Raw genomic sequence first — 26,978 nt, 5'->3', positions numbered from 1 at the left:
ACTGTCTCTACTGACTCTACTGTCTCTACTGTCTCTACTGACTCTACTGTCTCTACTGTCTCTACTGACTCCACTGTCTCTATTGTCTCTACTGTCTCTACTGTCTCTACTGACTCCACTGTCTCTATTGTCTCTACTGACTCTACTGTCTCTACTGACTCTACTGTCTCTACTGTCTCTACTGACTCCACTGTCTCTATTGTCTCTACTGTCTCTACTGGCTCTACTGTCTCTACTGTCTCTACTGACTCCACTGACCCTGTCTCGACTAACTGTACTGTCTCTATTGTCTCTACTGTCTCTATTGTCTCTACTGTCTCTACTGTCTCTACTGACTCTACTGTCTCTATTGTCTCTACTGTCTCTACTGACTCTACTGTCTCTATTGTCTCTACTGTCTCTACTGTCTCTACTGACTCCACTGGACTCTACTGTCTCTACTGTCTCTACTGTCTCTACTGTCTCTACTGACTCTACTGTCTCTATTGTCTCTACTGTCTCTACTGTCTCTACTGACTCCACTGGACTCTACTGTCTCTACTGTCTCTACTGTCTCTACTGTCTCTACTGACTCTACTGTCTCTATTGTCTCTACTGTCTCTACTGACTCTACTGTCTCTACTGTCTCTACTGTCTCTACTGACTCTACTGTCTCTACTGGCTCTACTGTCTCTACTGACTCTACTGTCTCTACTGTCTCTACTGTCTCTACTGACTCTACTGTCTCTATTGTCTCTACTGTCTCTACTGTCTCTACTGACTCTACTGACTCTACTGTCTCTACTGTCTCTACTGACTCCACCGTCTCTATTGTCTCTACTGTCTCTACTGTCTCTACTGACTCCACTGTCTCTATTGTCTCTACTGTCTCTACTGTCTCTACTGTCTCTACTGACTCCACTGTCTCTATTGTCTCTACTGACTCTACTGTCTCTACTGACTCTACTGTCTCTACTGTCTCTACTGACTCCACTGTCTCTATTGTCTCTACTGTCTCTATTGTCTCTACTGTCTCTACTGTCTCTACTGACTCCACTGACCCTGTCTCGACTAACTGTACTGTCTCTATTGTCTCTACTGTCTCTATTGTCTCTACTGTCTCTACTGTCTCTACTGACTCCACTGACCCTGTCTCGACTAACTGTACTGTCTCTATTGTCTCTACTGTCTCTATTGTCTCTACTGACTTTATTGTCTCTACTGTCTTTATTGTCTTTATTGTCTTTACTGTCTCTACTGTCTCTACTGTCTTTATTGTCTCTACTGTCTTTATTGTCTCTACTGTCTCTACTGTCTTTATTGTCTCTACTGTCTCTACTGCATCGACTGTGACTCGTGTCTCCAGTGGACAGACCTTCTGAGAAGACGCGGTCCACGTTGAAGCCGTAGGTGGCGCAGGTCTCGTAGAACAGCGAGTGGCGCACGTCGATGCACAGCTGCCGGGCTCTCTGGTCCTCGATCACTCGGGGGTTGGTGCTGCTGATCTTATCTGAGGAGAACACAGAGAGCTGGAGGGGCTTCGAGGAGACCGCCGACCCACAGCAGGACAGGACACGAGTCCTCCTCTGGCAGTGATGGGCAGCAGCGAGCTACAAGTAGCGGAGCTCGTAGCTTTAGTTGCAGTTTTCAGTAGCGAGGCGGCAGCGCCGCTCCATCTGAGTCAAGTCGCTCTTTCTATAACGAAGCTATTTCTAGAGCCAGTAGCGACGGAAGCTACACGTTACTGTCTCGAGTGTCCAGAAGAAGTCGGCCGTTTTGTGTGGGGGGGAAAAAATTCTACGGTGACTGGTTGGTTTGCATATGACGACTCACCGGTGGGTAAGGTTACCCAATCAGAGGCAAGCTAAGGCGGGTCATCCACTTCAACCAGGAAGCAGAGTCCTGCACCATACTACCAAACGCACATGTGAAATGACGAGTGAAGACAAAACAAGCAAAAGGGACGGAAGAACAACCGGATAATGGCAGAAGCAGAAAGCACTTGTCCCTCTGCTGACAGCAGGCTGGTTGAATTGTTTGCAGTTTGTTTTTTAAAAAGGACGCCGGCCCGAAACATCTCCAGATGCATTCACCTAATGTGGAGACGCAGGTCTCAGATTCCACGGACACACTATGTACCGTTAGAAAGCTTAAATTCTCATGAATCCATCGTATAAACCACTTTCAGATGTGATTACCACAGCGGGTAATACAAACACATTCGTCCAACAAACAGCAAATTAAGTAAACAACGCAACTCACCTTTGAAAGCTCATAACTGATCACAGATGAAAATAATCCAGCAAAACTGCCACAGTCCAAACGTATGCATCCAGACAAAGCTAGAAAGTATAGCACTTTGTCCAAAACATGTCTTGAAATAATAATAATCAAGAATTAGACGCGCCACCACGCGCGCACGCAGCGCGTCTCTCCGTGTGCGCGTCCTATAATAATCCATACTTTTATCAGAAACTCGCGCTGACCTATCCAATATGGCGACTGAACGGTTTCCGTTGCTTATTCGTCACATTTCAACCAATCAAGTGACTCATCGCTGCCTCCGAGGACTAACCAGCCAATCGTTGCCGAGATTGATGGACCCTCGTCATCTCTCGTCATCGCTCTTCGTCGATGAATTCTGAGTCAATCACGTCGGAGGAAACGTTTGACTGACAGGGCTGGTAGCCAATGAGCTTGCTGGATGGCTGGACGGACCGACAGCGCTGTTTTGGGTCTGCTGAGGGCTGAAAACTGGGGCCTGTCCTGTGCTCCTCTCAGTCTGAGGGCCTTATCCCACCCTGAAGCCCATCTGAAGTGAATTTTTGAGAACTTTATGAGATTTTGGAATGAAAATAATGTAAAAACGGGCTAAAAACCAACATATACCATTGTACAGAGGGCATGCAGAGGGTGTACAGAGGATGTCCAAAATTGACCCCGCCGGGGCATAGCAGTACAAATACATGTGTGAAACACTCATTTCTTGTAGTACTGCTCTGACATTTTGACCTGAACTATGTAAGATCCCCAGGCTTTAGCAAAATTGTGTTTTCAAGCTCACACAGTGCTGCCACACTGATTTCCAGGTGTTTTATGAGGGAAAAAACTGCAGGCAAGAATGAAATTCATCCTAATTCAGTGTGCTGCAACATAAATACCTCTGTGGCAGTAGCACCTAGAGTCATTCTGACTGCACTGGGTGAAAATACAGGTTGTCAGCTTTGAAATGAGACCCCAACCATGCATGTGCTCCAAACAGTTCAAGAACAGCATTCACTTTACTTTCTGTACATCTTCAGTAGAAATTTCGGGCGGAAACTGCCTGGACTTTATAAGGTTAATTAACGGTTGTAAAAAAAAAAACAGTAGTGGGACTGTAGCTAGCTACTTCTGCACTGCAGCTTGTAGCTTAACTTGCTCCATTCCTCTGGGTTAGCTTTCGCTGTAGTGAAGCTACATTTTATCAAGATTAACTTGTAGCTTAACTTGCTACATTTTCCAAGTAGCTTGCCCATCACTGTCCTCTGGTCTCCGTTTACAGAGCCTGTTGATCAGGACTAGGTCGGACTTGAGGGCGCATGCGCACGCAGCGACCGGCAGCGAGTGACAGCTCGGCGTCTTTGTCTGTCTTCCGTGTTTTTTAGCGTGTTTTTTATCGTTTTTCTTTAGCGTTTTTAACGCTCTTATCGTCTTTTACTGTGATTTTATCGCCCTTTTAACTACCTCGGACGTTTTAGCTCCCTTGTTTTACTTATCAGCAATGGATCCTCTCTATATCTTCTCACTGTGGCTTCTTCTACTCTCTCTGCTCACCTGCAACACCGGCATAGCGGCGTGTCAGGTGAGAACCGTGAGGACTCAATATACCAGGGACGTGCTGCTGGAGCTAAACGTAGCCACGTTAGCTCAGCCGGCTGACCAGATATACAAGATCCCGGATTGTCTCCTCAGAAACGCTAATAAAGCAAGCGGGCCTGGAACACTTAAGAAGAGGAAGCGGGGTAAACGTGGAGGTCTGAGACAGCGCCTGAGGAAACAGCGTCTCGACCGGATCCCACTGCCCTCTCTCATATTGGGGAACGTCCAGTCTCTGAGAAACAAAGTGGATGAACTCCAGGGAAATGTTCGTTTCCAGAAGGATTTTATGAACTGTTGCATCATGGCATTCACCGAGACCTGGCTGGCCGACAGAGACTTGGATGCGGACCTGGAGGTAGATGGATTTGGTGCACCCATACGGCTGGACAGAGACGCCGCTGCAACAGGCAAGTCATCTGACGGGGGTGTGTGTTTGTATATTAACCAGCGTTGGTGTAGATCTGTCACTGTTCGGGAGAGACTCTGTACTGCTGACTTGGAACTGCTCTCTGTGTCATTACGCCCTCCATATCTGCCTCGGGAATTTCCACAGATATTTGTGACTATTGTGTACATCCACCCTAGGGCTAATGAAAAAAATGCTTGTGAGCTTATCCATCAAGTCACTCAGAGGCTTCAGTCTGTCTCCCCGGATGCTCCTCACATCATCCTGGGTGACATGAACCACTGCACCCTGAGAACTACGCTGAGAGACTTCTATCAGTACATCACATGCCCCACCAGACAGAATAAGACCATTGATCTCTGTTATGGAAACATCAAAGGTGCATATAAATCCATCCCTCTGCCTCCTCTCGGTTCCTCCGACCACAACTGCATCCAACTCATCCCTGTCTACCGGACTGTGCTGAAGCGAGGCAAAGTGCAGAGCCTCAGAGTGAAGACCTGGGACGATGATGCCTGCCTAACTCTGCAAGGGTGTCTTGATGCTACTGACTGGAATACATTCATTGAGTCCTCTGCCAACATAGATGAACTTACTGATGTCGTGAGCTGCTGGGTTACATACTGCGAAAATTGTGTTATCCCTGTTAAAACGGTAAAAATATATCCTAACAACAAGCCGTGGGTTTCTAAAACACTCAAAGATCTGTTACAACAAAAGAAAGCAGCCTTCAGGGAAGGGAATAGATCATCTCTGCATAACTTGCAGAAAGAAATCAAATATGAGATCAGAGCCTGTAAAAAGCGCTATAAGGAGAAAATTGAGAATCGGCTTAAAACAAATGACTTGGGTTCTGTTTGGGACAGTCTGAAAACGATCACTGGGGTGAAAGAATGTAGCCGGAAAAACATTCAACTCAATGGCTACAACACAGATTTAGAACTAGCTCAGAGCCTTAATGACTTTTATGTAAGATTCGATGATTCTGATTTCCATAGAAAACACACTGAGCTGAAAAACCGCCTCTCATCTGCTCCTCCTTTAAACCCCTTCTTTGAAGGGGAAGATGTAATTAAGTGCTTCAGAAAATGTAAACCAAAGAAAAGCCCAGGCCCTGATCATATAAGCGGTCGCCTACTAAAAACTTGCGCTGAACAGCTTGGCCCTATCTTCAACTATATCTTTAACATCTCTCTCTCTCTTCAGACTGTGCCATCTCTATGGAAAAAGTCTATTGTGGTACCTGTTGCTAAAACAAAAAATCCCAGCACACTGAATGATTTTTGGCCGGTGGCACTGACCTCCACAGTAATGAAACAGTTTGAGAAATTAGTTAAAATGGAGATACTAGCAAAAACCGAGCATCTACTAGACCCCCTCCAATTCGCGTACAGAAACAATAGAGGTGTTCAAGATGCCACAGCTACTTTACTCAACCTGGTATACAAACATCTCGAGGGCAGCAAAAATCATGTCAGATTGCTTTTTTTTGATTTTTCATCAGCTTTCAACAGGATCCAGCCTCACATCCTAGTAGAGAAACTCATGGACTTGTTTGGTCTGGATGGAGTCTTGTGGGTTGGATTCTTGACTTCCTCACTAACAGATCACAACAAGTCAGAGTGAATGGAACATTGTCCAGCCTTTTATCATCCTCAACCGGTTCACCTCAAGGCTGTGTCCTGTCTGCACTTCTTTACATTTTGTACACTAATGACTGTTGTAGTCGTCACACAAACAGATTCATTATAAAGTATGCAGATGACTCTGTTATAGTCAGCCTGCTCCATGATGAGGAGGTCAGCCACGGCCAGGGACTTGACGATTTTGTATCCTGGTGCGATGATTTCTTTTTACAGATCAACGTTACTAAAACCAAGGAAGTCTGTATTGACTTCAGACGTACGACTCAGGTTCCTCATCGCAGTGTCATTCACAGTCAGGGAGTTGAACTGGTGAGCAGCTACAAATATTTGGGCTCTATAATAGATAACTCGCTCAAATTTGATGAGAACTGTGACATGCTCTGTAAAAAGGGTCAGCAGCGCCTATTTTGTCTGAGGAAGCTCGCTAAATTCCAGGTAGACAGAGGCCTGATGAAAATGTTTTACTGTGCTTATATCGAGTCTGTTATTTCCTTTTGTATCCTTTGTTGGTACGGTAATCTTACTGTTAAGGACAAAAACTCCTTAGGGAGAATTGTGCGCGTTGCTTCCAAAGTAGCCGGGGTGAAGTTCAGCAGCCTGGAGGAAATTTATAATATTCAGCTGCTTAAGAAAGCCAAGAACATTTGCAGAGACGAAACCCCCCCTCTGCATCAGGAGGATCAGCTCCTCCCCTCTGGCCTCCGCTGCACCGTCCCTCCAGCTACTAAAAACAGATATAAATTTTCCTTTGTGCCTCTCTCCACCCGCGCTTTAAATGCCCAGAAGAAGAGGAAGTAACAGCATGTCCACCAGTCTCCATGCTTTACTATGCAACTACTGCACATTTGCTGACAGTGGTTTGTCATTTCTTGTTTGCCGTCTGGAATGTTTCGCACAGCTTGGTTTTATGGGTCCACCTTGCTGATCTGCTTTTTATTTGTACTGGAGCTGATGATGCACCGAGGTTTGTTATGCTTTTATGTTGTCTTGCATATTTATGTTATGTATGAACGTGAACTTACTGCACACTGAATCGCCCTCCAAGGGACAAATGAATAAACTGAACTGAACTGAACTGAACTGAACTGACTGTCCTGCAGAAGGACAAAGACACGTGTCTCCGTGCAGAGCGGCCTCGGAGAAAGACCTCGTCCAGGTCTCACTGCTCCCTTACGGGGAACTCACTAGAAAACCCCCAAAGTCAAGACTTGACAGAAAGAAGAATCTCTTCTGGATCTTTGACTCTGTTTCCTTAAAACAAACACGAAGAGCAAGAGTGGACCAAAGCTGGGCCTGGACCGGCTGCCGTGCCGTCACGGTACCGATCCAGGACTCTGGTGGACTGGCGAAGGTCAGGTGAGGAACTGCTGTCCCTCGTTCACCCTCAGGGGTCGGAGCGCTTTAGGGTGGCGGGTCGGTTCTTATAAACACCTGGAGGATCCGCTTCCCTCGGAGACGATTGTATTTCTAATCCGATTGATGGAGGTGGTCTACACGATCAGTCATCCACTCCTGTCACTCATTACCAGAACCTGACGGCGGAGCGGAATAAATACCATGTGTTCCCTCATACGGAGTGACTTGACCATGTGACAGGAAACAGGAAGCAGAAAGTCAAAAACTAGCTGGAGAACGGGACGGTGGCTGAGAAACATTTTTTAATCAAATAAAAAAACCCTGAGAGAAGAAACACTGCAGAGGAGAGATGGAGCCAGTTGTTGAAAGAGCGTGGGGGTAGACTACCAGCGGACCGCGCCCGGTGTGACGGATTAACTGGTTCCCATGGCAACAAGAGACGGATTTCTGTAAACACATGCAGCAAACAGCTGATGCAACCGTAACTGTAGAAACACACGTTCTCTGGAACCACGACAAGTTTCAGTCGGGTTTCCAGCATCTGTTGGTCTCAAGTTAACACGGACACCAGTTAATCTGAAACACCGGCAGGCGGAGCGGAGCCCCGGTGCTCAACACCGGGACGACTCCGGCCGGGGTCAGGTCCAACCTGAACCGGAACATCCCTGACACCCTCGGAGCTGCTCTCAGATATGGCGTCCATTTGGGAGGATGCCAGATAGTTGGCTTCACCCAGGCCCCCACCCAGGCCCCCACCCAGGCCCCCACCCAGGGCTCCACCCAGGGCTCCACCCAGGCCCCCACCCAGGGCTCCACCCAGGCCCCCACCCAGGGCTTCACCCAGGCCCCCACCCAGGCCGCCACCCAGGGCTCCACCCAGGCCCCCACCCAGGGCTCCACCCAGGTCCCCAACCCAGGGCTCCACCCAGGGCTCCACCCAGGCCCCCACCCAGGCCCCCACCCAGGCCCCCACCCAGGGCAGGGCTCCACCTCGGCCCCCACCCAGGCCCCCACCCAGGGCTCCACCCAGGCCCCCACCCAGGGCTCCACCCAGGCCCCCACCCAGGGCTCCACCCAGGGCTCCACCCAGGCCACCACCCAGGGCTCCACCCAGGGCTCCACCCAGGCCCCCACCCAGGGCTCCACCCAGGGCTCCACCAGGGCTCCACCCAGGCCACCACCCAGGGCTCCACCCAGGGCTCCACCCAGGCCCCCACCCAGGGCTCCACCCAGGGCTCCACCCAGGGCTCCACCCAGGCCACCACCCAGGGCTCCACCCAGGGCTCCACCCAGGCCCCCACCCAGGCCCCCACCCAGGCCCCCACCCAGGGCTCCACCCAGGGCTCCACCCAGGCCCCCACCCAGGGCTCCACCCAGCCCCCCAACCCAGGGCTCCACCCAGGGCTCCACCCAGGGCTCCACCCAGGGCTCCACCCAGGCCCCCACCCAGGCCCCCACCCAGGGCAGGGCTCCACCTCGGCCCCCACCCAGGCCCCCACCCAGGGCTCCACCCAGGGCTCCACCCAGGGCTCCACCCAGGGCTCCACCCAGGCCCCCACCCAGGCCCCCACCCATGGCTCCACCCAGGGCTCCACCCATTGCTCCACCTAGGCCCCCACCCAGGCCCCACCCATGGCTCCACCCAGGGCTCCACCCAGGGCTCCACCCAGGGCTCCACCCAGGGCTCCACCCAGGCCCCCACCCCGGTGAAGCAGGAGTGGCCCTGGAGAGCCTGGTGTGCCGTCCGTACAGGACTGTGTTTATTACGCTGTTTTCAACCCTGAGAAACACTCGTCATGTAGAGCAGGCGTGACCGGCAGACCGCCGCTGTGGAGCTAGCTCTGCTCGTCTCGGGGGCGCTGCGCTCGCCTTTCAGGACTCTGCAGGTTGCGTTGTGCTGAGTGTGACCTTGGCCTGACCTTGGGTGCCCACCACGATGACGGGGACGTCGGAGCGCTGCGTGCCGAGCTGGCTGTAGAGCTGGTACAGCTCCTGGAAACTGGCCTCGTTCTCCAGGCTGAAGACCAGGATGACGGCGTCCACCCAGCTGCAGAACTGGAGCGGGAGACGGATCAGAGACGGGTCGGCACCGTGAGGACAGCACCCGGGAGGCCGAGTCACGCAGAAGCACACCTGAGCGTCGGGCGCGCCGGCCTCCTCCCGGATCAGCAGCAGGTGGCTCTGGCCGTCCACCAGCACCTCCTTCTTGTAGCGGCCGCCTGGCGGGAGAGACAGCAGCGTCACACACCTCCACCCGGATCACCCGGATCACCCGGATCCACCCGGATCCACCCGGATCCCAGCCCAGCGGCGGAGTGCTGCTCACCCTCCGACTTCTCCAGAGCCACGTAGCTCCCGGTGATGTATTTGTTGACCAGCGCCGACTTGCCGCTCTTCAGACTTCCCAGAATGCCCTGAGACAGGAAACAGAACAGCGAGCGGTTCGGTATAACAGTACAGTAAATGTTGTGTTGACGACGAGCAATTTTACTTAATCGCATATTTACAGTCACGTCACTCCATTGCAGCATATTAGTTTCACCACTCAGTCCCTGTGTTTGCCTTTACCAGCAGCAACATAACCTGTGGGGCCGTAAACAGCTTAGCCGCGAGCTACCAGAGCGACATGGCTTACTGTCAGTGAGCTGTTAGCTTAGCCGCGAGCTACCAGAGCGACATGGCTTACTGTCAGTGAGCTGTTAGCTCAGCCGCGAGCTACCAGAGCGACATGGCTTACTGTCAGTGAGCTGTTAGCTTAGCCGCGAGCTACCAGAGCGACATGGCTTACTGTCAGTGAGCTGTTAGCTTAGCCGCGAGCTACCAGAGCGACATGGCTTACTGTCAGTGAGCTGTTAGCTTAGCCGCGAGCTACCAGAGTGCATCCATACATCTTCAACCACTTATCCAGGACGGGGTCACAGGGGCAGCAGTTTAACGCTGAATCCCATTTCGCCCCTCAGCCCTCCCCCTTGGCCTTACCCCTCCGTTTTGGCGTTCTCGTGGACGGGTAGGGTGTCCTGATTGTCAGTAATTCGGAGGGGGAGGGGGAAGGGGGAGGGCTATTCACCCTCCAAACGGAGATTCTCACAAGGCACACTCCAAAGGGAGGGATATGATGCAGTGGCTGCCGGTGGCGAGGGGCGGCGGCGGGAGAGCTTGTTTTGTCCGCCTACACCGCGAGTGGCGAGCGGCGTTAGTTCACTTCCGCATTGGCGGGAGCGCTCCAGGCGGGCGGTGTTGAAGAAACCAGTTTATTGAAAATAATCATCTATCTGTTGTGTTTGGAATGCGCCTGGAATGCGTGGGTGTGGAAACGAGCGCTCCTGACAATACGGAAGTGAACTAACGCCGCCCGCCACTCGCGGTGTAGGCGGACAAAACAAGCGCTCCTGCCGCCGCTCCTTGCCACTGGCCGCCACTGGGTATGACAGATTTCCCAGAAAGCCTTGCAAGATCAGCAAGATGGCGGCGTCCGCAACGAAAGAAGTTCATAAATGTAAGTATTTTCTCAATGAGTAAAGTTTTAAAATGTAAGAAAAACATTCTTCTTCGGCAAACAATTGTGGCATCTGCCTCCGTCATCGACAGCGGCGACTACTGATGACGTACGTGATTGTCGAAGGGGTGTTCCAATTTAGAGGGGTTTACTTTCAGCCCTACCACTTAGCACTCCGTTTCAAAGGGGGAGGGGCAAGGGGGAGGGCTACAAAGAGAAATGGGATTGGGCCATAGTCTCTACAGTGTGTCCTGGGTCTTCCCTGGGTCCTCCTCCTGGTGGGACATGTCCCAAACTCCTCCCCAGGGAGGCGTCCAGGAGGCGTCCTCAGCTGCTCCTCTCAATGTGGAGGAGTAGCGGCTCTGGTACCAGCTCCTCCCTGCTGATGTAGCTCCTCCCCCTGTCTCTAAGGCAGCGTCCAGCCCCCACAGAGGAAGATCATTTCAGTCGCTAGTATCCGGGATCTTGTCCTTTGGGTCCTGACCCAGAGCTGAGGACCAGAGGTGAGGGAGGGGCTGAGGACTGACCAGTAAATCCAGAGCTTCGCCTTTCAGCTCAGCTCCTTCCTCAGCACCACATCGCTGCAGCGCTGCTCCGGCAGTAACAAAACCTCTGACCGCACTGGAAACGCGGCTGTTGCCACTGCAGAGATAACAGTACAGACGCTGCTACCAGAAGTGAAGCGCTAACGTCCGGCCGCTCGCTGCGCCCCCCTGTGGCCGCCGCGGGTGTGTTTCCTCACCAGTCGGAGCTCGGGGACGGCTCTGCTCAGACTCCACTCCTGGCTGTTGGCGATATTTACTGCAGAGAGAAGGAGACAGACAGTCAGCCGGGTGGAGGACCGCCGCTTCGTATCTCTGTCAGCCGCCGCCGCCGCCGCCGCCGCCACCGCTCTGCAGTAACAGACTAACAGGAACTCATGTGGACTGGAACCGGGACGGGACCGGCAGAACAGACCTGGAAGAAGCAGGAAGGACAGGGCAATGGCATTGTGGGAACTGCTCCCGTGGCAGTGAGGACGAGAAGACATTCTCACGGCGTGGGGACCAGAAGTGTGTGTCGTGTGTATTAACGGTGTATTAACGGCGAAGCCAGCCGCTCTTCCTGGGTTCCTCAGTACGTTTGCTAGCACGTGTTGCAGAAGCAGGTTTTCCAGGCGACGGTTCTCATGTCCGGAACAAACGCCTCCCCTCATGCTCCCCTTCTGATCACACGCTGTGCCTTGCTCATCTGCACTGCTGCCCAGGCGCTTTCTACAGCATGGATGTTCACTGGAGGGATTTGTACGGCCGGTCTGCGGCCAGACGGCACTTCAACCCGGCTGGACGTCCTTTCCCGTCCCTCTGACACACCAGACCAGAGCTGCTGAAGGTCCTGGATCTGACGGCGTTTCTGTCCCAGCAGAGCCTCACGGTCCAGAACTGACAGCACACTTCCTCAGAGATCAGGAAGCATCAAACCGCGGCTATTTTCACCAAACTCTCCCCGCCAGACGCTTCCCGGGTCCAGACCACTGGGATCTGCTTCTGCACCCTGGACCCTTCAAGCTGGCTGCGATACGGGACCCGGCCGGTGGGCTCGGCGGGGTCCGGTCCCCCTTTAGTGGTTTTATGGTCAACGCTCCATCATGATCAGAGACAACAAAAGCAGGACGACAATGAACAGGAGGTCTGCTCAGACCAGCGAGTCAGACCGCCTGCTGGCCCCCCGGTGGACAGGGTGGTCCGCTGTTCTAGTTCCATGGATCCGCTGTTCTGGTCCCATGGATCCGGTCTTCCGGGGCCTGCTTGTTCCACTCGTGGCAGCAGGATGTTTGACGGAAGCAGTCTTCCTGCTGTCCGGAAGGTTTCACAACCTGGGCGTATCGCATCTGACGGAGCCAGACCTTGGTTCAGGTCCTGGACTGAGCCAGACCTTGATCAAGGACCAATCAGGACAATAATCTGGGTGTTGACTTGACTTCTGAATCCCGAAGGTCTCAATTATTGGAGCAGTGAATGTGAGCCAGCGGGGCTCCTTCACCCTGGTCCTCCGGGGCCCTGGTCCTCCTGGGACCCACAGGGACCAGGACCGAGACATACAGGACCACAGCACAGGACGTCCAGGCCTGACAGACCTGCTGCTCATGGTGGAGCCTGGAGGGACGGGTGGAGTCTCCACCTCCAGGGTTCAGGGATCAGGGTTCAGGGTTCAGGGATCAGGGTTCAGGAATCAGGGATCAGGGTTCAGGGATCAGGATTCAGGGATCAGGGTTCAGGGTTCAGGGATCAGGGTTCAGGGATCAGGATTCAGGGATCAGGGCTCAGGGTTCAGGGATCAGGGTTCAGGGATCAGGATTCAGGGATCAGGGTTCAGGGATCAGGATTCAGGGATCAGGGTTCAGGGTTCAGGGATCAGGGTTCAGGGATCAGGATTCAGGGATCAGGGTTCAGGGATCAGGATTCAGGGTTCAGGGATCAGGGTTCAGGGTTCAGGGATCAGGGTTCAGGAATCAGGGATCAGGGTTCAGGGATCAGGATTCAGGGATCAGGGTTCAGGGTTCAGGGATCAGGGTTCAGGGATCAGGATTCAGGGATCAGGGCTCAGGGTTCAGGGATCAGGGTTCAGGGATCAGGATTCAGGGATCAGGGTTCAGGGATCAGGATTCAGGGATCAGGGTTCAGGGTTCAGGGATCAGGGTTCAGGGATCAGGATTCAGGGATCAGGGTTCAGGGATCAGGATTCAGGGTTCAGGGATCAGGATTCAGGGATCAGGGTTCAGGGTTCAGGGATCAGGGTTCAGGGATCAGGGTTCAGGGTTCAGGGATCAGGGTTCAGGGATCAGGGTTCAGGGATCAGGATTCAGGGTTCAGGGTTCAGGGATCAGGGTTCAGGGATCAGGGTTCAGGGATCAGGATTCAGGGTTCAGGGATCAGGGTTCAGGGATCAGGATTCAGGGATCAGGGTTCAGGGATCAGGGTTCAGGGATCAGGGTTCAGGGTTCAGGGTTCAGGGTTCAGGGATCAGGGTTCAGGGATCAGGGTTCAGGGATCAGGATTCAGGGTTCAGGGATCAGGGTTCAGGGATGCTCCAGATGCAGAAGGAGGACTGTAAGCAGGTAGTCATAATTTTATGGATGACCGATGTACACACACACACACACACACACACACACACACACGTTTGTACTTATATCATTGTGAGGACACTCATTTACATAAAGCCCCTCACCCTGACCATCAAAAACAAAAGCCTGACCCTGACCTGTGCCCTGAACCAGACCTGAACCCGACTGTAACCCTGAACCAGACCTGAACCCGACTGTAACCCTGAACCAGACCTGAACCCGACTGTAACCCTGAACCAGACCTGAACCCGACTGTAACCCTGAACCAGACCTGAACCCGACTGTAACCCTGTACCAGACCTGAACCCGACTGTAACCCTGAACCAGACTGAACCCGACTGTAACCCTGAACCAGACCTGAACCCGACTGTAACCCTGAACCAGACCTGAACCTCAGAAAGGTCAAAAAAGACCTTTTGAAAAGTGAGGAGCGGCAAAAATGTCCTCACTCTGTTGGTGAAAAACTAATTTTGGTCCTTACTTTTGGGTGTGTACAAGAACACACACACACACACACACACACACACACACACACACACACACACACACACACACACACCCTTCCGTTTAATCAAGCTCTGCCTCTGGAACAGCAGTCCTGCCGGTTGCCATAGCAACACTTCCTCCTGCCTCACTGTGTGTGTGTGTGTGTGTGTGTCTCCCGACATGACTGGATGCAGTGTGTAACAGTGTGAATACACAATGAGTGTGTGAATCCCGGCGAGCGGCTCGCTGCGTCTTTCAGCTGCTTTAGAAACAGACGCCGCTGTTCGCCGCTGCTCGCGGCGGCGGCGGCGGCGGCGGCGGCGGCGGCGGAGGAGGAGGAGGAGGAGGAGGAGGAGGAGGAGGAGGAGGAGGAGGAGGAGGAGGAGGAAGAGGACTGTCACGTTTGTCTCGTTTGTCTCGTTTGGTGTGAAATAATAGTGAAACTGCTGAGGACAAAGAGGTGAGGAGGAAGAGCAGCAGTGGGCGGAACAGGAAGGATGCTGATTGGCTGTGGATCCTCACCGCTTCATTTCAGAATAAACATCATGTCCCCCGTCTCCCCGTCTCCCCGTCTCCATGTCTCCCTGTCTCCCCGTCTCCATGTCTCCATGTCTCCCTGTCTCCCTGTCTCCATGTCTCCCCGTCTCCCCGTCTCCATGTCTCCATGTTTCCCTGTCTCCCTGTCTCACCGTCTCCATGTCTCACCGTCTCACCGTCTCCCCATCTCACTGTCTCCACGTGTCCATGTCTCCCTGTCTCCCCCGTCTCCCCGTCCCCCCCAGTGTCCCCCGTACCCTGGACCCATCCGTCTCCCCGTCCGTCCCGTCGGAGCTCAGCTGGACAGACAGCAGCAGCGTTGGACTCCTCTCTGGCTTCATGATGACATTTAAACCCATGATGCTGCTGAGTGGAGTGTGTGTGTGTGTGAGTGTGTGTGTGTGTGTGTGTGAGTGTGTGTGTGTGTGTGTGAGTGTGTGTGTGTGTGTGTGTGTGTGTGTGTGTGTGTGGTGAGAGAGAGAGAGAGAGAGAGCCCCCCTACCCTCCTCCTCGCTGGAGTCTCTCTGGATGTAGACCGGAGGACCTGTGGCCGAGCTGCTCTTGGTGAAGATGCCGCTGATGAACTTGAGCATCTTGCGGTCCTTGGCGGTTCCGCGCTGGAACTGCTGGCCCTGCTGGCCCTGCTGGCCCTGCTGGCCCTGCTGGCCCTGCTGGCCCTGCTGGTCTCTGGCCAGCCCCAGGTCCTCGGACAGGCTGTTGAGGTCGCTGTTGTCCAGCGTGCGGCTCTTGCCTTTGCGAGCCGGCTTGGCGCCGTGCGGCGGCGGCCCGGGCAGCGAGGCGGAGCCCGACTTCAGCCGGTCCTTCCTGGGACGTCCCTCACGGCGGCGGCCGCGGCGCCTCCGAGCTCGGGCGGAGTTCCGGCCTCGTCCCGCGGGTCCCTCCACCCCTGGGGCCCGCCGGCCTCGGCCCAGGAGGCCCTGCAGGGCCCCGGCGAGCGCGGCGCCGCGCGGCAGTCCTTGCGGTCGAGGCTCTGGGCCGACGCCGGGCTGCGCTCTCGGCCCTCGCGGGAATCGCGCCCCCTGGTGGCCGCGCCACCGTGACACTTCAGCAGGCTGGCGGGGCGCTGCCCGGCGGGCCGGGCCGGCGGACCGGGCGCGGTCGGGGTGCGGGCGGACTCCGTCACCTCCGCCGGCGGCGCGGTGACTGCGGGCGGAGACGGAAAAGGCTCGGCCCGGGTCCTCTGAACCGGCGGGGTCGGGAGGCGGCACGCCGGATCTTCTCCACCCGGGGTCCCAACAGTGGCGCCGTCGGCCGTCGGGACCGCGGCGGCTGTGCGCGGCGGTCCCGACGCCTCCGCCCGTCCGCTCGGGGCCGGACCTCCATCCTCCACAGCCTCCACCTTGACCAGGGTGAGGGAGATGAGGTAGGTGGTGCGCGGCTGCACGGCGCCGCCGCCGCCGCCGCCACTCATCAGCTCAGGCTCCGGAAACCCGGGAGAAGAACGGAATCAGAAACACCGACGGCCGACGGTTTGCCGGCAAAACAGTCTGACGGCAGGACGATTCCAAGGAGCCGCCGGGTTCATCCATCACCCCAAACCCCCGCCTTCGCTCCAGCCGGGCCTTCCTGGGCCGACGGGTCCAGAACCCGGTCTTCCTCTCCGCCGTCACTTCAGTCAAGCTGCTCTTTTGTTCTGAGAAAACACCCAATTAAGATCTGTCTGCTGCATGTGTGTGTGCAGCTGCCGGCGCGAGGACGTGTCCAGGAGTGTGTGTGAGGCTTCGCTGCTTGTCTCAGATGCAGGACTCGTCCGCCGCCTTCAGATCCAGATTGGCACGGCACCGGGACGGCGTGGACAGCAGCTCCGGCGTGAAGAGGTGAAGCCTTCAAAAATTCATTAGTGTCAGCTGAGACACGGTCAGATCAGGTCCAGGTCAGGTCCAGATCAGGTCCAGATCAGGGACTCGGTCTACCAGCCTCACGTGTTGACAGCAGCGTCCATTCAGAGAGGACAGGGGGACGCTGGAAGGACGGGCAGAGGACCAGGAGGAGACGCCAGCAGGAGCCCGGCTGGAGAGAGGGCGCGTCCGGCCGCCATCGGCAGCTCCGGCAGCATCAGGCGTCGAGCGCGACGGCGAGGACGGAGCCAGACGCCATCACACAGCTTCCACCGGTCCGCAGCACATCTCACACACACTCACACACACACACACACACACACGCACGCACATGCAGCAGGCAGGCAGGCAGGCAGGCAGGCACTCACACACCCTCACACACACTCGGCCGCCTCACACTGTGGCGTTCAGCCTCCCTCCTCCTGCTCGCCCCTCCCTCCTCCACCGGCAATCCATACGAGAGCGAGCGAGGCTTCTCCTCCTCCGCTGCCCCTCCTTTATCCTCTCTCTCTCTCTCTCTCTCTCTCTCTGTCTCTCTCTGTCTGTGTCTCTCTTTCTCTCTGTCTCTCTCTCTGTATCTCTCTCTCTCTCTCTCTCTCTCTGGGCAGAGTCCCAGATTTTTATTGCTCATCCAGTCAGCTCCCTCCATCTTTCTATCTTTTGAGGTGGAGGTGTTACAATCTTCTTGTCTGCGAAGGAACAATGCCCCCCCCCCCCCCCCCCCCGTCCTCCCTCTGAGGAGGAAGACGCTCCATGGTGTTGAGGAGGAAGACGCTCCATGGTGTTGAGGAGGAAGATGCTCCATGGTGTTGAGGAGGAAGACGCTCCATGGTGTTGAGGAGGAAGACGCTCCATGGTGTTGAGGAGGAAGACGCTCCATGGTGTTGAGGAGGAAGACGCTCCATGGTGTTGAGGAGGAAGACGCTCCATGGTGTTGAGGAGGAAGACGCTCCATGGTGTTGAGGAGGAAGACGCTCCATGGTGTTGAGGAGGAAGACGCTCCATGGTGTTGAGGAGGAAGACGCTCCATGGTGTTGAGGAGGAAGACGCTCCATGGTGTCGTGGTGATGCTGGACGGGGAGTCCTGGACTCAGGAGAACAGGGGACTTGATGGGGACTTCCTCAGTCCTGGTTTTGGCGGTTCCTCTACCCCAGCGGGTCCCTCGGCAGGTTTCGTGCCGTCGAGACGCACGGTGGGAAGTTCAGAAACAGGAAGTGGCGTCAGCAGAGAGCTGCTGTTTGTCTGACAGGAAGTGGCTTTGAGGGTGGTTCCAGCAGGTTGGCAGGCAGGATGTCGGCCGCCCGGCAGGTTCCTCCAGCGGGCCCCGGGGTGCCGGCGTGGCGTGCAGGAGCCGTCCCATGATGCCCTGAGGCAGAGGCTGCTGAAAATGCAGCGCTCTGCAGCGGCGGCAGACGTTCGAGCAGGAAGCACCTGTCCCGTCCCCGTGCTGCCGAGGACGGACGAGTCCTGCTGTCCCTGAGTCCGTTACAAACCGGTGCGGCGGGGGGGGGGGGGGGGGGGGGGGGGGGGGGACCTACCTTGAATGCTGTGCAGGTAAACCTTCAGGCCGGACCGCAGCTGCTGGTCTGGAACCCGGTCCAGCTGCCTGCTCAGCCTCTGGATGGCGCCGTGGAGCGACTCGTGCCTCCGGACCTCCGCCTTCACTGCAGCCGCCTGGACCGCCTTGCTGTGGCTGCTCATCCTGCGGCGTGCTGGACTGGACCCGAGACCGGAGTGCTGGACTAGAACCGAGACCGGCGTGCTGGACTGGACCTGAGACCGGCGTGGAGGGACCTCAGGGCGTCTCTCCTAACTCGCTCTCTCGCTCGCTCGCTTGCTCTCCAGACCACAGAAGTCGCATCTTGCTTCCTCTGCAGGGTGAAAGCGAACTGAACTCACTTCCTGGTTTCGGCGGCAGCGTCGGCGCCGAGCCCAGCCTCCCGCGACTCGGCGTCGCTGCGCTTCACTTCCTCCTCTGACAGGAAATGAATCAGAGCTTTGATCCCAGCGGCCTCGGCAGGCTGAGGAGACGCTTCAACAGACCCAAGTCCACAGCCTGGTCCAGAACCGGGTCCACAGCCTGGTCCACAACCGGGTACAGAACCGGGTCCACAGCCTGGTCCAGAACCGGGTACAGAACTGGGTCCACAGCCTGGTCCACAACCGGGTACAGAACCGGGTCCACAGCCTGGTCCACAACCGGGTACAGAACCGGGTCCACAGCCTGGTCCAGAACCGGGTCCACAGCCTGGTACAGAACCGGGTCCACAGCCTGGTCCACAACCGGGTACAGAACCGGGTCCACAGCCTGGTCCAGGACCGGGTCCACAGCCTGGACCACAGAACAGAACAGAACAGAACGGGAAGCGTTTACAAGTGGACAGTGTAATCAGAGTACTGTGCTCAGTACTCTGATTACACTGGGGTAGAAGGCCTTGGTGAATCTGGAGGTGCGGGCCTGGATGGAGCTGTACCTCTGAGACTGTCCTCCCCCAGAAGACCACCACAGTGCTCCATGTTTTAAAATGAAGCGCCCCCTAGTGGCCATGTGAATACTGTCATGGCCGACTGGAGCGGAGCCGCAATACGCTGAACCAGCATGACCCAGGAACCAGCAAGACCCAGGAACCAGCAAGACCCAGGAACCAGCATGACCCAGGAACCAGAGTGACCCAGGAACCAGCAAGACCCAGGAACCAGCATGACCCAGGAACCAGCATGACCCAGGAACCAGCAAGACCCAGGAACCAGCAAGACCCAGGAACCAGCAAGAACCAGAAACCAGCAAGAACCAGGAACCAGCAACACCCAGGAACCAGCAAGACCCAGGAACCAGCAACACCCAGGAACCAGCAAGACCCAGGAACCAGCATGACCCAGGAACCAGCAAGACCCAGGAACCAGCATGAACCAGCGTGACCCAGGAACCAGCAAGACCCAGGAACCAGCAAGACCCAGGAACCAGCATGACCCAGGAACCAGCATGACCCAGGAACCAGCGTGACCCAGGAACCAGCGTGACCCAGGAACCAGCAAGACCCAGGAACCAGCAACACCCAGGAACCAGCAACACCCAGGAACCAGCAACACCCAGGAACCAGCATGACCCAGGAACCAGCATGACCCAGGAACCAGCGTGACCCAGGAACCAGCAAGACCCAGGAACCAGCAACACCCAGGAACCAGCAACACCCAGGAACCAGCGTGACCCAGGAACCAGCAACACCCAGGAACCAGCAACACCCAGGAACCAGCAAGACCCAGGAACCAGCAACACCCAGGAACCAGCAACACCCAGGAACCAGCGTGACCCAGGAACCAGCAACACCCAGGAACCAGCAACACCCAGGAACCAGCAAGACCCAGGAACCAGCAAGACCCAGGAACCAGCATTACCCAGGAACCAGCATGACCCAGGAACCAGCGTGACCCAGGAACCAGCAAGACCCAGGAACCAGCAACACCCAGGAACCAGCGTGACCCAGGAACCAGCAAGACCCAGGAACCAGCAACACCCAGGAACCAGCAACACCCAGGAACCAGCAAGACCCATTAACCAGCATGACCCAGGAACCAGCGTGACCCAGGAACCAGCAAGACCCAGGAACCAGCATGACCCAGGAACCAGCAAGACCCAGGAACCAGCGTGACCCAGGAACCAGCGTGACCCAGGAACCAGCAAGACCCAGGAACCAGCATGACCCAGGAACCAGCAAGACCCAGGAACCAGCATGACCCAGGAACCAGCAAGACCCAGGAACCAAACGACACACACAACTCCTGAGTGGAGAAGTTTACACAATGCTGCATGTTTTCTTTAAGAACAGTACTTTAAGAACTCATAATATTTGCCCATAAATCCTCCTCCTTGCATTAAATAACCTCATTTCTTTTATTTTGCAAATAATATTGGTTTATTATTTGTTTGTGTTCAACCCGGAACGGGTTAGCTTACCTGGGACAGGTGTGAGGTTCCATGATGGAGCAGCAGGTACCTGCTGTGCTGGAGCCCCAGGGCCCCGGGGACTTGCTGGCAGGGGAACCAATCAGGTGTTAGAACCCGCCCAGCGACTTTGAGGTTGGCAGATCAAATAAATTCCTGATCCGCTGAAACACGTAGACATGAATGAATGAATGAATGAAATAGTGAAATGATATTGTGTTTTTTTACCTGAAATAAATTGCAATTTTAATTAATTAACAATACATTTGATGACATATTTAAATAATTAATGATATATTGAAATCATTATTTAATGTTGTATTTATGTATTTAATTTTGGCCCTTTCAGTCCTCCGTAGGGAAGCAGAATTTATTTCGTTGAATAATGTCATTTGTTCACTGACAAATTTGCAGAAATCTGTTCTTATTGTCAGGCCCTGTGCCCCTGCGGCCACACGGGGGCGCTCAGGCCCTGTTTGGTGTTGGTCTGCCCTCATGTTCTCCTGCCTCGTTATGCCCTCCCCCGTTTACGTCTGGCTCTGCTGGTGTGTCGGGTCGGCTCCTTGTGGGTCTGTCTGTGTGCTTCCCTGCCCGTCTGCTCAGCTCAGCCCTCCTGAATCCAGCCCTCCTGAATCCTGCCCTCCTGAATCCAGCCCTCCTGAATCCAGCCCTCCTGAATCCAGCCCTCCTGAATCCAGCCCTCCTGAATCCTGCCCTCCTGAATCCAGCCCTCCTGAATCCTGCCCTCCTGAATCCAGCCCTCCTCAATCCAGCCCTCCTCAATCCAGCCCTCCTCAATCCAGCCCTCCTCAATCCAGCCCTCCTGAATCCAGCCCTCCTCAATCCAGCCCTCCTGAATCCAGCCCTCCTCAATCCAGCCCTCCTGAATCCAGCCCTCCTGAATCCAGCCCTCCTGAATCCTGCCCTCCTGAATCCAGCCCTCCTGAATCCTGCCCTCCTGAATCCTGCCCTCCTGAATCCTGCCCTCCTGAATCCAGCCCTCCTCAATCCAGCCCTCCTCAATCCAGCCCTCCTGAATCCAGCCCTCCTGAATCCAGCCCTCCTGAATCCTGCCCTCCTGAATCCAGCCCTCCTCAATCCAGCCCTCCTGAATCCTGCCCTCCTGAATTCTGCCCTCCTGAATCCAGCCCTCCTGAATCCTGCCCTCCTGAATCCAGCCCTCCTGAATCCAGCCCTCCTCAATCCAGCCCTCCTGAATCCAGCCCTCCTGAATCCAGCCCTCCTGAATCCTGCCCTCCTGAATCCTGCGTTCCTGTATCCCTGCGTTCCTGTATCCCTGCGTTCCTGTTCCTGTTACCCTCAGTAAAGAACTGTCTGAACTCCGCCTGGCCGCCTGCTCGTGGGTCCCTCCACCTCGCACCGTGACACTTCTGGGAGCTCCAGGTTCCGAACAGACTGGGTGTTTTCTCAGGCTTTCCTGCAGACAGACGGAGTCCGGACCTGGTCTGCTGTGGTGTCTGTGGAGGCCTCGGTGGAGGGAAGCAGTTCTGACTTGGTTGTTGAGGCTGAGCGGCTTCTCCCTGGGTCTGGGCTGACAGGCCGACACCCTGTCCCGCCTGACTGATGGTCCTGAGGCAGCGCTTGCTGATTAGAGAGATGTCCCTTTATTTCCGTCAAACGAACTCCAGACCAAACACCAAGCGGCCGGCGGTCCAGACTGTTTGTGCGTCGGGCAGCGACCCCTGCTGGACGGCAGCGACCCCTGCTCTGACCCCTGCTCTGACCCCAGACGGTCTCCTGACAGTGATGAAGAGACGAGCAGCTCCTCCGCCCGCTCTCAGTCTCCTGGATGAAGGCCGTTTCTGCTTCAGTCATTTTATTAAATGTCGACACCTTTTCCTTTCATCAGGCTTCTGCCAAACTGCCCTCCTCTCCACTCTGTTCTCCTTGCTTGTTCACTCGTTTGTTTCCTTCTCTCGCTGTCTCTCTTCCGTCTTTCCGTCAGCTCCGGTAACGTCAAGCATCAGGATTCAAAATCAATGAAATAAGGTGTAAAAAAAAAGAACGCATTCTCAGGAGGAGCTTTATACCTAAACTCCTCTTGGAATCAGCCTGGAAGCTTCCAGCAGCCAGAACCTCCGTTCTGCTGCCCCCTGCTGGACATGACAGGGTAAAACAACATCTGATAGATTTAATGACTTTGTTCTTGTGGTGAAATCAGGGCCGGCGCGGGCTTCTCAGGCACCCTGGGCAATCCCGACACGAACGCCCCGTGGTAGTGTCGTGGAGAGTCGCACCGCGAGAGTTGTTGAGCGGGGGGGGGGGGGGGGGGGGGGGGGGGGGGGGGTAGTAAGAGGCCGCTGGCTGTCACCAAAAGTTGTCGGGGGGGGGGTGCGCGTCGGCAATAGTTGTCGAGGGGCGCGAGCGAGCAAACCGCAAACCAAGCAGTGCGCTGCTCAAGCGGCCGTCACAGAGGCGCACCCTGGGCAGTGCGCCTCACGGCCTCATCAAGCGCCCCCCTATGGCTCGGCGCCCTGGGCAAGTGCCCCGGATGCCCAGCGTAATCGCCGGCCCTGGGTGAAATGAAGGTTTTGCCAGGAGGTCAGCCTGCAGTCTCTCACCAGTCAGTACCAGGAGACGCCTCTTTCCACTAAACTAAACAGAAGAACAATTGAAACCAGAACCACCGCATTCCCTCACACTCCGACTCCCAGAACCCTCGGCTGGGCCCCAGCCGGGTTCTCCAGCAGTGCCGTGGTGCCTGATGGAGCCCGGAGCGCTCCGGGTCCTGGAAGTCCTTCTGTTCTTCAAATGAGAAATCAAAGAGTTTCTGAAAGTGGCTTATTTCATTTTTTTTTTCTTCCCTTTTCCTGTTCGGCAGCTGGGGCGTGAAATACGGTCTGACTGTAGCCTTTTACTGTCCAAACAGATTTTAATGTCAGCAGCAGGACGAGACTGAAGGCCTCAGTATACTTCCCCGTCGCCGCTACGTCGTTCCTACGACGTAGACGTCGTAGCCCTACGTCGGGCTACGTCGGGGCTTGACGTGCGCCTCCCGAAAATTGTGACTTCGCGTCGTTTCGACGCGTGGTGACGTGAACGTCGAGGGCTGTGATTGGTCCGCTTTCGCGTTGTTTATAGAATAAAGTAGAACTCACCCGGAAAACTTTTCTGATCCGAACAGTGCTTCGGGAGAAATTGGGATCCAAAATTGAGTGGCGCACATCCCTATACTGTTAGCAGTGTTAGCACTGTTAGCAGACGGTGCTATGTGTATAGCCGCTCCGAAAACGGCTTTAATCGTCCAAAAGCTCATTAGTTTCACCAATATTTCATCACGGTCCGCTCAGCCTCTCCTCCACCACAGCCCGGTGTCGCCAGATATGTCATATATGCAGATATATGTTCGGTAAATGCACGCGTGTCTAGATATGTACGTCTAGAAATCTATGTCTATAGATCTATGTCTAGGTAAAGCCGGAGCTACGGAAGCCGCATTGTTGTTGTGACTGCTCGCGGCTTGGCAGAGGAGGGCGTTCCCTTGACGCAGGAGCAAGATATGTTCAGTAGCGGCGTAGGGTTGTCGGCGTAGGAACGCCGTGGCGGCGACGGGGGAGTATACTGAGGCCTTGAGTCTCCTCCTGCTGCTGCCTTTATTTAAAGCTGGCATCCGGCATGGCTGAGGACAGGACCGGGACGGAGACGCTCGGAGAGCGAGAGACAGAAAGAGAGAGAGATAAAGAGAGGAGGAACGGAAAATTCACAAGACAAAAGTGTTGTCGATGCACCACACACAACCAAGAACAATCCCAAACCCCAGTCTAGACAACACCGAAACAGAGCCGACAACCAACAGAAACTGACACAACCAGAAGCAATATATATACGTACATACATATATTAGGAGTGTAACGGTATTTGTATTTGTGGGTCAGGGGTCGGTACACACAATCACATGACAAATACACGAGTCAGTTAAAAAAAAAAGCGAGTCCTGATTACAACCTTAGGTGGCGGTAATGAGCCTAAAAGCTGCCAGCGACCACCATTACCACAGAAGAAGAAGAACAAACAGATCCAAACATGAACAAACGAAGAAGAAAGTACAAGCGGAATGAGAGATGCAGCGTGTGGAGCTGGAAGACCCGCCAGTCTCCTGCAAATCTGTCGCGTGGGAAAGCTTGGGAAAGATGTTCTGGTACATTTGCAGGGTTTCTGCCAGACCTCTTCAGTCCGGGCGCCCCGCCCACGCTACATTCTGCAGCGCCCGGACAACAGACAGGAAAAAAAATTAAAAATAGCGCCCCGTTTGCGGCTAATTAGCAGTTGCGCACCGCGGAGCAGCAGCGGCGGCTGCTTGGACTCCGTGTGAGCAGCGCACTGTTCGCCCCCCCCCCCCCGGCCAAACTTCTATCCTGCAGGAAACACTGATCTGTACGGAGGAGCACCAGGGCCACTCGTGAGAAAAATCTTTTTACAAGGGGAAAAAAAAAATGTCATTACGAATTTCAAGAAAAAAGTCGAAATGTCGAGAATAAAGTTGAAATGATGATGTAACATAAGTGGGGAAAATATGATGATATATGTACGTTTACACAGGTAAGAAAAGGTGTGCGCTCTGCATTTTTTTTGCTCTCAATTATAATGGAGCCGGATGGGGAAAAATCTCGCGCTTCTCACAAGGTGAGGCCTCTGCGGTCCAAACTAAAAGTCTGACTTCTCTGAAAGCCTCACCAACTGAAAGACAACTAATTTTCCTATCAAACGTGATATTTTTTGTTCAGTTTTGCCAAACAGCAAAGGAACAAGGAGCAGTTGTTTCCCAAACAGAAGCTTTTATTTTCTCCTCTCTCCACTCTAACTGAAATGACCATATATGGGCATACAGTGCAGTTACACAGCTGACAGCAGCTGTCAATCAAACTCTGACACTCAGTGCCTTCATTCAGTGACTGTCAAAAGCAGATGGGAGAAGCTAACAGCTACATGTTAGTGGTTGACTGATGCTACCAGCTACATGTTAGTGGATGGGACATGCTAACAGCTACATGTTAGTGGATGGGACATGCTAACAGCTCCATGTTAGTGGATGAGAGATGCTAACAACTCCATGTTAGTGGTTGACTGATGCTACCAGCTCCATTTTAGTGGATGGGAGAAGCTAACAACTCCATGTTAGTGGATGACAGATGCTAACAGCTACATGTTAGTGGATGGGACATGCTAACAACTCTATGTTAGTGGATGGGAGATGCTAACAGCTACATGTTAGTGGATGGGACATGCTAGCAACTCCATGTTAGTGGATGGGACATGCTAACAACTCCATGTTAGTGGATGGGACATGCTACCAGCTCCATGTTGGTGGATGGGAGAAGCTAACAACTCCATGTTAGTGGATGAGAGATGCTAACACCTCCATGTTAATGGATGGGAGAAGCTAACATTTCCATGTTTGTGGATGGGACATGCTAACAACTCCATGTTAGTGGATGACAGATGCTAACAGCTACATGTTAGTGGATGGGGCATGCTAACAACTCCATGTTAGTGGATGACAGATGCTAACAGCTACATGTTGGTTGATGGGAGATGCTAACAAGTCCATGTTAGTGGATGAGATATGGTAGCAGCTACATGTTAGTGGATGACAGATGCTAACAGCTACATGTTAGTGGATGGGATATTCTAACAACTCCATGTTAGTGGATGGGAGAAGCTAACATTTCCATGTTCGTGGATGGGACATGCTAACAACTCCATGTTAGTGGATGACAGATGCTAACAGCTACATGTTAGTGGATGGGGCATGCTAACAACTCCATGTTAGTGGATGACAGATGCTAACAGCTACATGTTGGTTGATGGGAGATGCTAACAAGTCCATGTTAGTGGATGAGATATGGTAGCAGCTACATGTTAGTGGATGACAGATGCTAACAACTCCATGTTAGTGGATGGGACATGCTAACAACTCCATGTTAGTGGATGACAGATGCTAACAGCTACATGTTGGTTGATGGGAGATGCTAACAACTCCATGTTAGTGGATGAAATATGCTAGCAGCTACATGTTAGTGGATGACAGATGCTAACAGCTACATGTTAGTGGATGGGACAAGACCAGGACCGGTTTGTGACAGTCCGGAGGCTAGTGCTAAGCACCGCCACGTAGCACTCCAAGAACCGCTTCACGTCTGCAATAGGTTCTCTCCCCTCAGCGACGACACGCCGGCTGAACTGGACACACTGGTGATTGGCAGCTCTATAGTTAGAGACGTGAAGCTGCCAGCAGTGAAGGTTAGGTGTTACCCGGGGGCCAGAGTGGGGGACATCGAGGG

At 54.3% G+C, this 26,978-nt stretch overlaps 3 protein-coding genes across 5 annotated transcripts in view; 1 reads left to right on the top strand and 2 right to left on the bottom strand.

Moving 5' to 3' along the window:
- Positions 1 to 18,605, bottom strand: part of LOC115408438 (arf-GAP with GTPase, ANK repeat and PH domain-containing protein 1-like) — a 59,446-nt gene extending 40,841 nt beyond the window's left edge. For both annotated transcript variants that reach the window (XM_030119204.1, XM_030119205.1), the window contains exons 1-6: positions 18,272 to 18,605; positions 11,487 to 11,545; positions 9,575 to 9,662; positions 9,382 to 9,467; positions 9,168 to 9,303; positions 1,355 to 1,489 (exon numbers count right to left, since the gene is read on the bottom strand). In XM_030119204.1, coding sequence (XP_029975064.1) covers positions 1,355 to 1,489; positions 9,168 to 9,303; positions 9,382 to 9,467; positions 9,575 to 9,662; positions 11,487 to 11,545; positions 18,272 to 18,434 — 667 coding nt within the window. In that variant the 5' untranslated portion in view covers positions 18,435 to 18,605. The remainder of the gene's footprint in view (positions 1 to 1,354; positions 1,490 to 9,167; positions 9,304 to 9,381; positions 9,468 to 9,574; positions 9,663 to 11,486; positions 11,546 to 18,271) is intronic.
- The window catches only part of LOC115408444 (natural resistance-associated macrophage protein 2-like), a 918,259-nt gene that overhangs the window by 817,576 nt on the left and 73,705 nt on the right, over positions 1 to 26,978 (top strand). The gene's annotated exons all lie outside the window — the stretch shown is intronic.
- LOC115408470 (translation initiation factor IF-2-like) lies at positions 15,552 to 17,388 on the bottom strand. Its single transcript, XM_030119258.1, has one exon. The coding sequence runs from the start codon at positions 16,303 to 16,305 to the stop codon at positions 15,685 to 15,687; it is 621 nt and encodes a 206-aa protein (XP_029975118.1). The 5' UTR covers positions 16,306 to 17,388; the 3' UTR covers positions 15,552 to 15,684.

Source organism: Salarias fasciatus, chromosome 20, assembly GCF_902148845.1.
Source record: "Salarias fasciatus chromosome 20, fSalaFa1.1, whole genome shotgun sequence".
Taxonomy (NCBI): domain Eukaryota; kingdom Metazoa; phylum Chordata; class Actinopteri; order Blenniiformes; family Blenniidae; genus Salarias; species Salarias fasciatus.
The sequence above is the reverse complement of the archived record's forward strand: the minus strand, read 5'-3'. Positions and strand labels throughout refer to the sequence as shown.

What these genes read in the sequence shown, in the direction of transcription:
- LOC115408470 (XM_030119258.1), bottom strand. Translation starts at nt 16,305, where the DNA reads ATGAGTGGCGGCGGCGGCGGCGGCGCCGTGCAGCCGCGCACCACCTAC.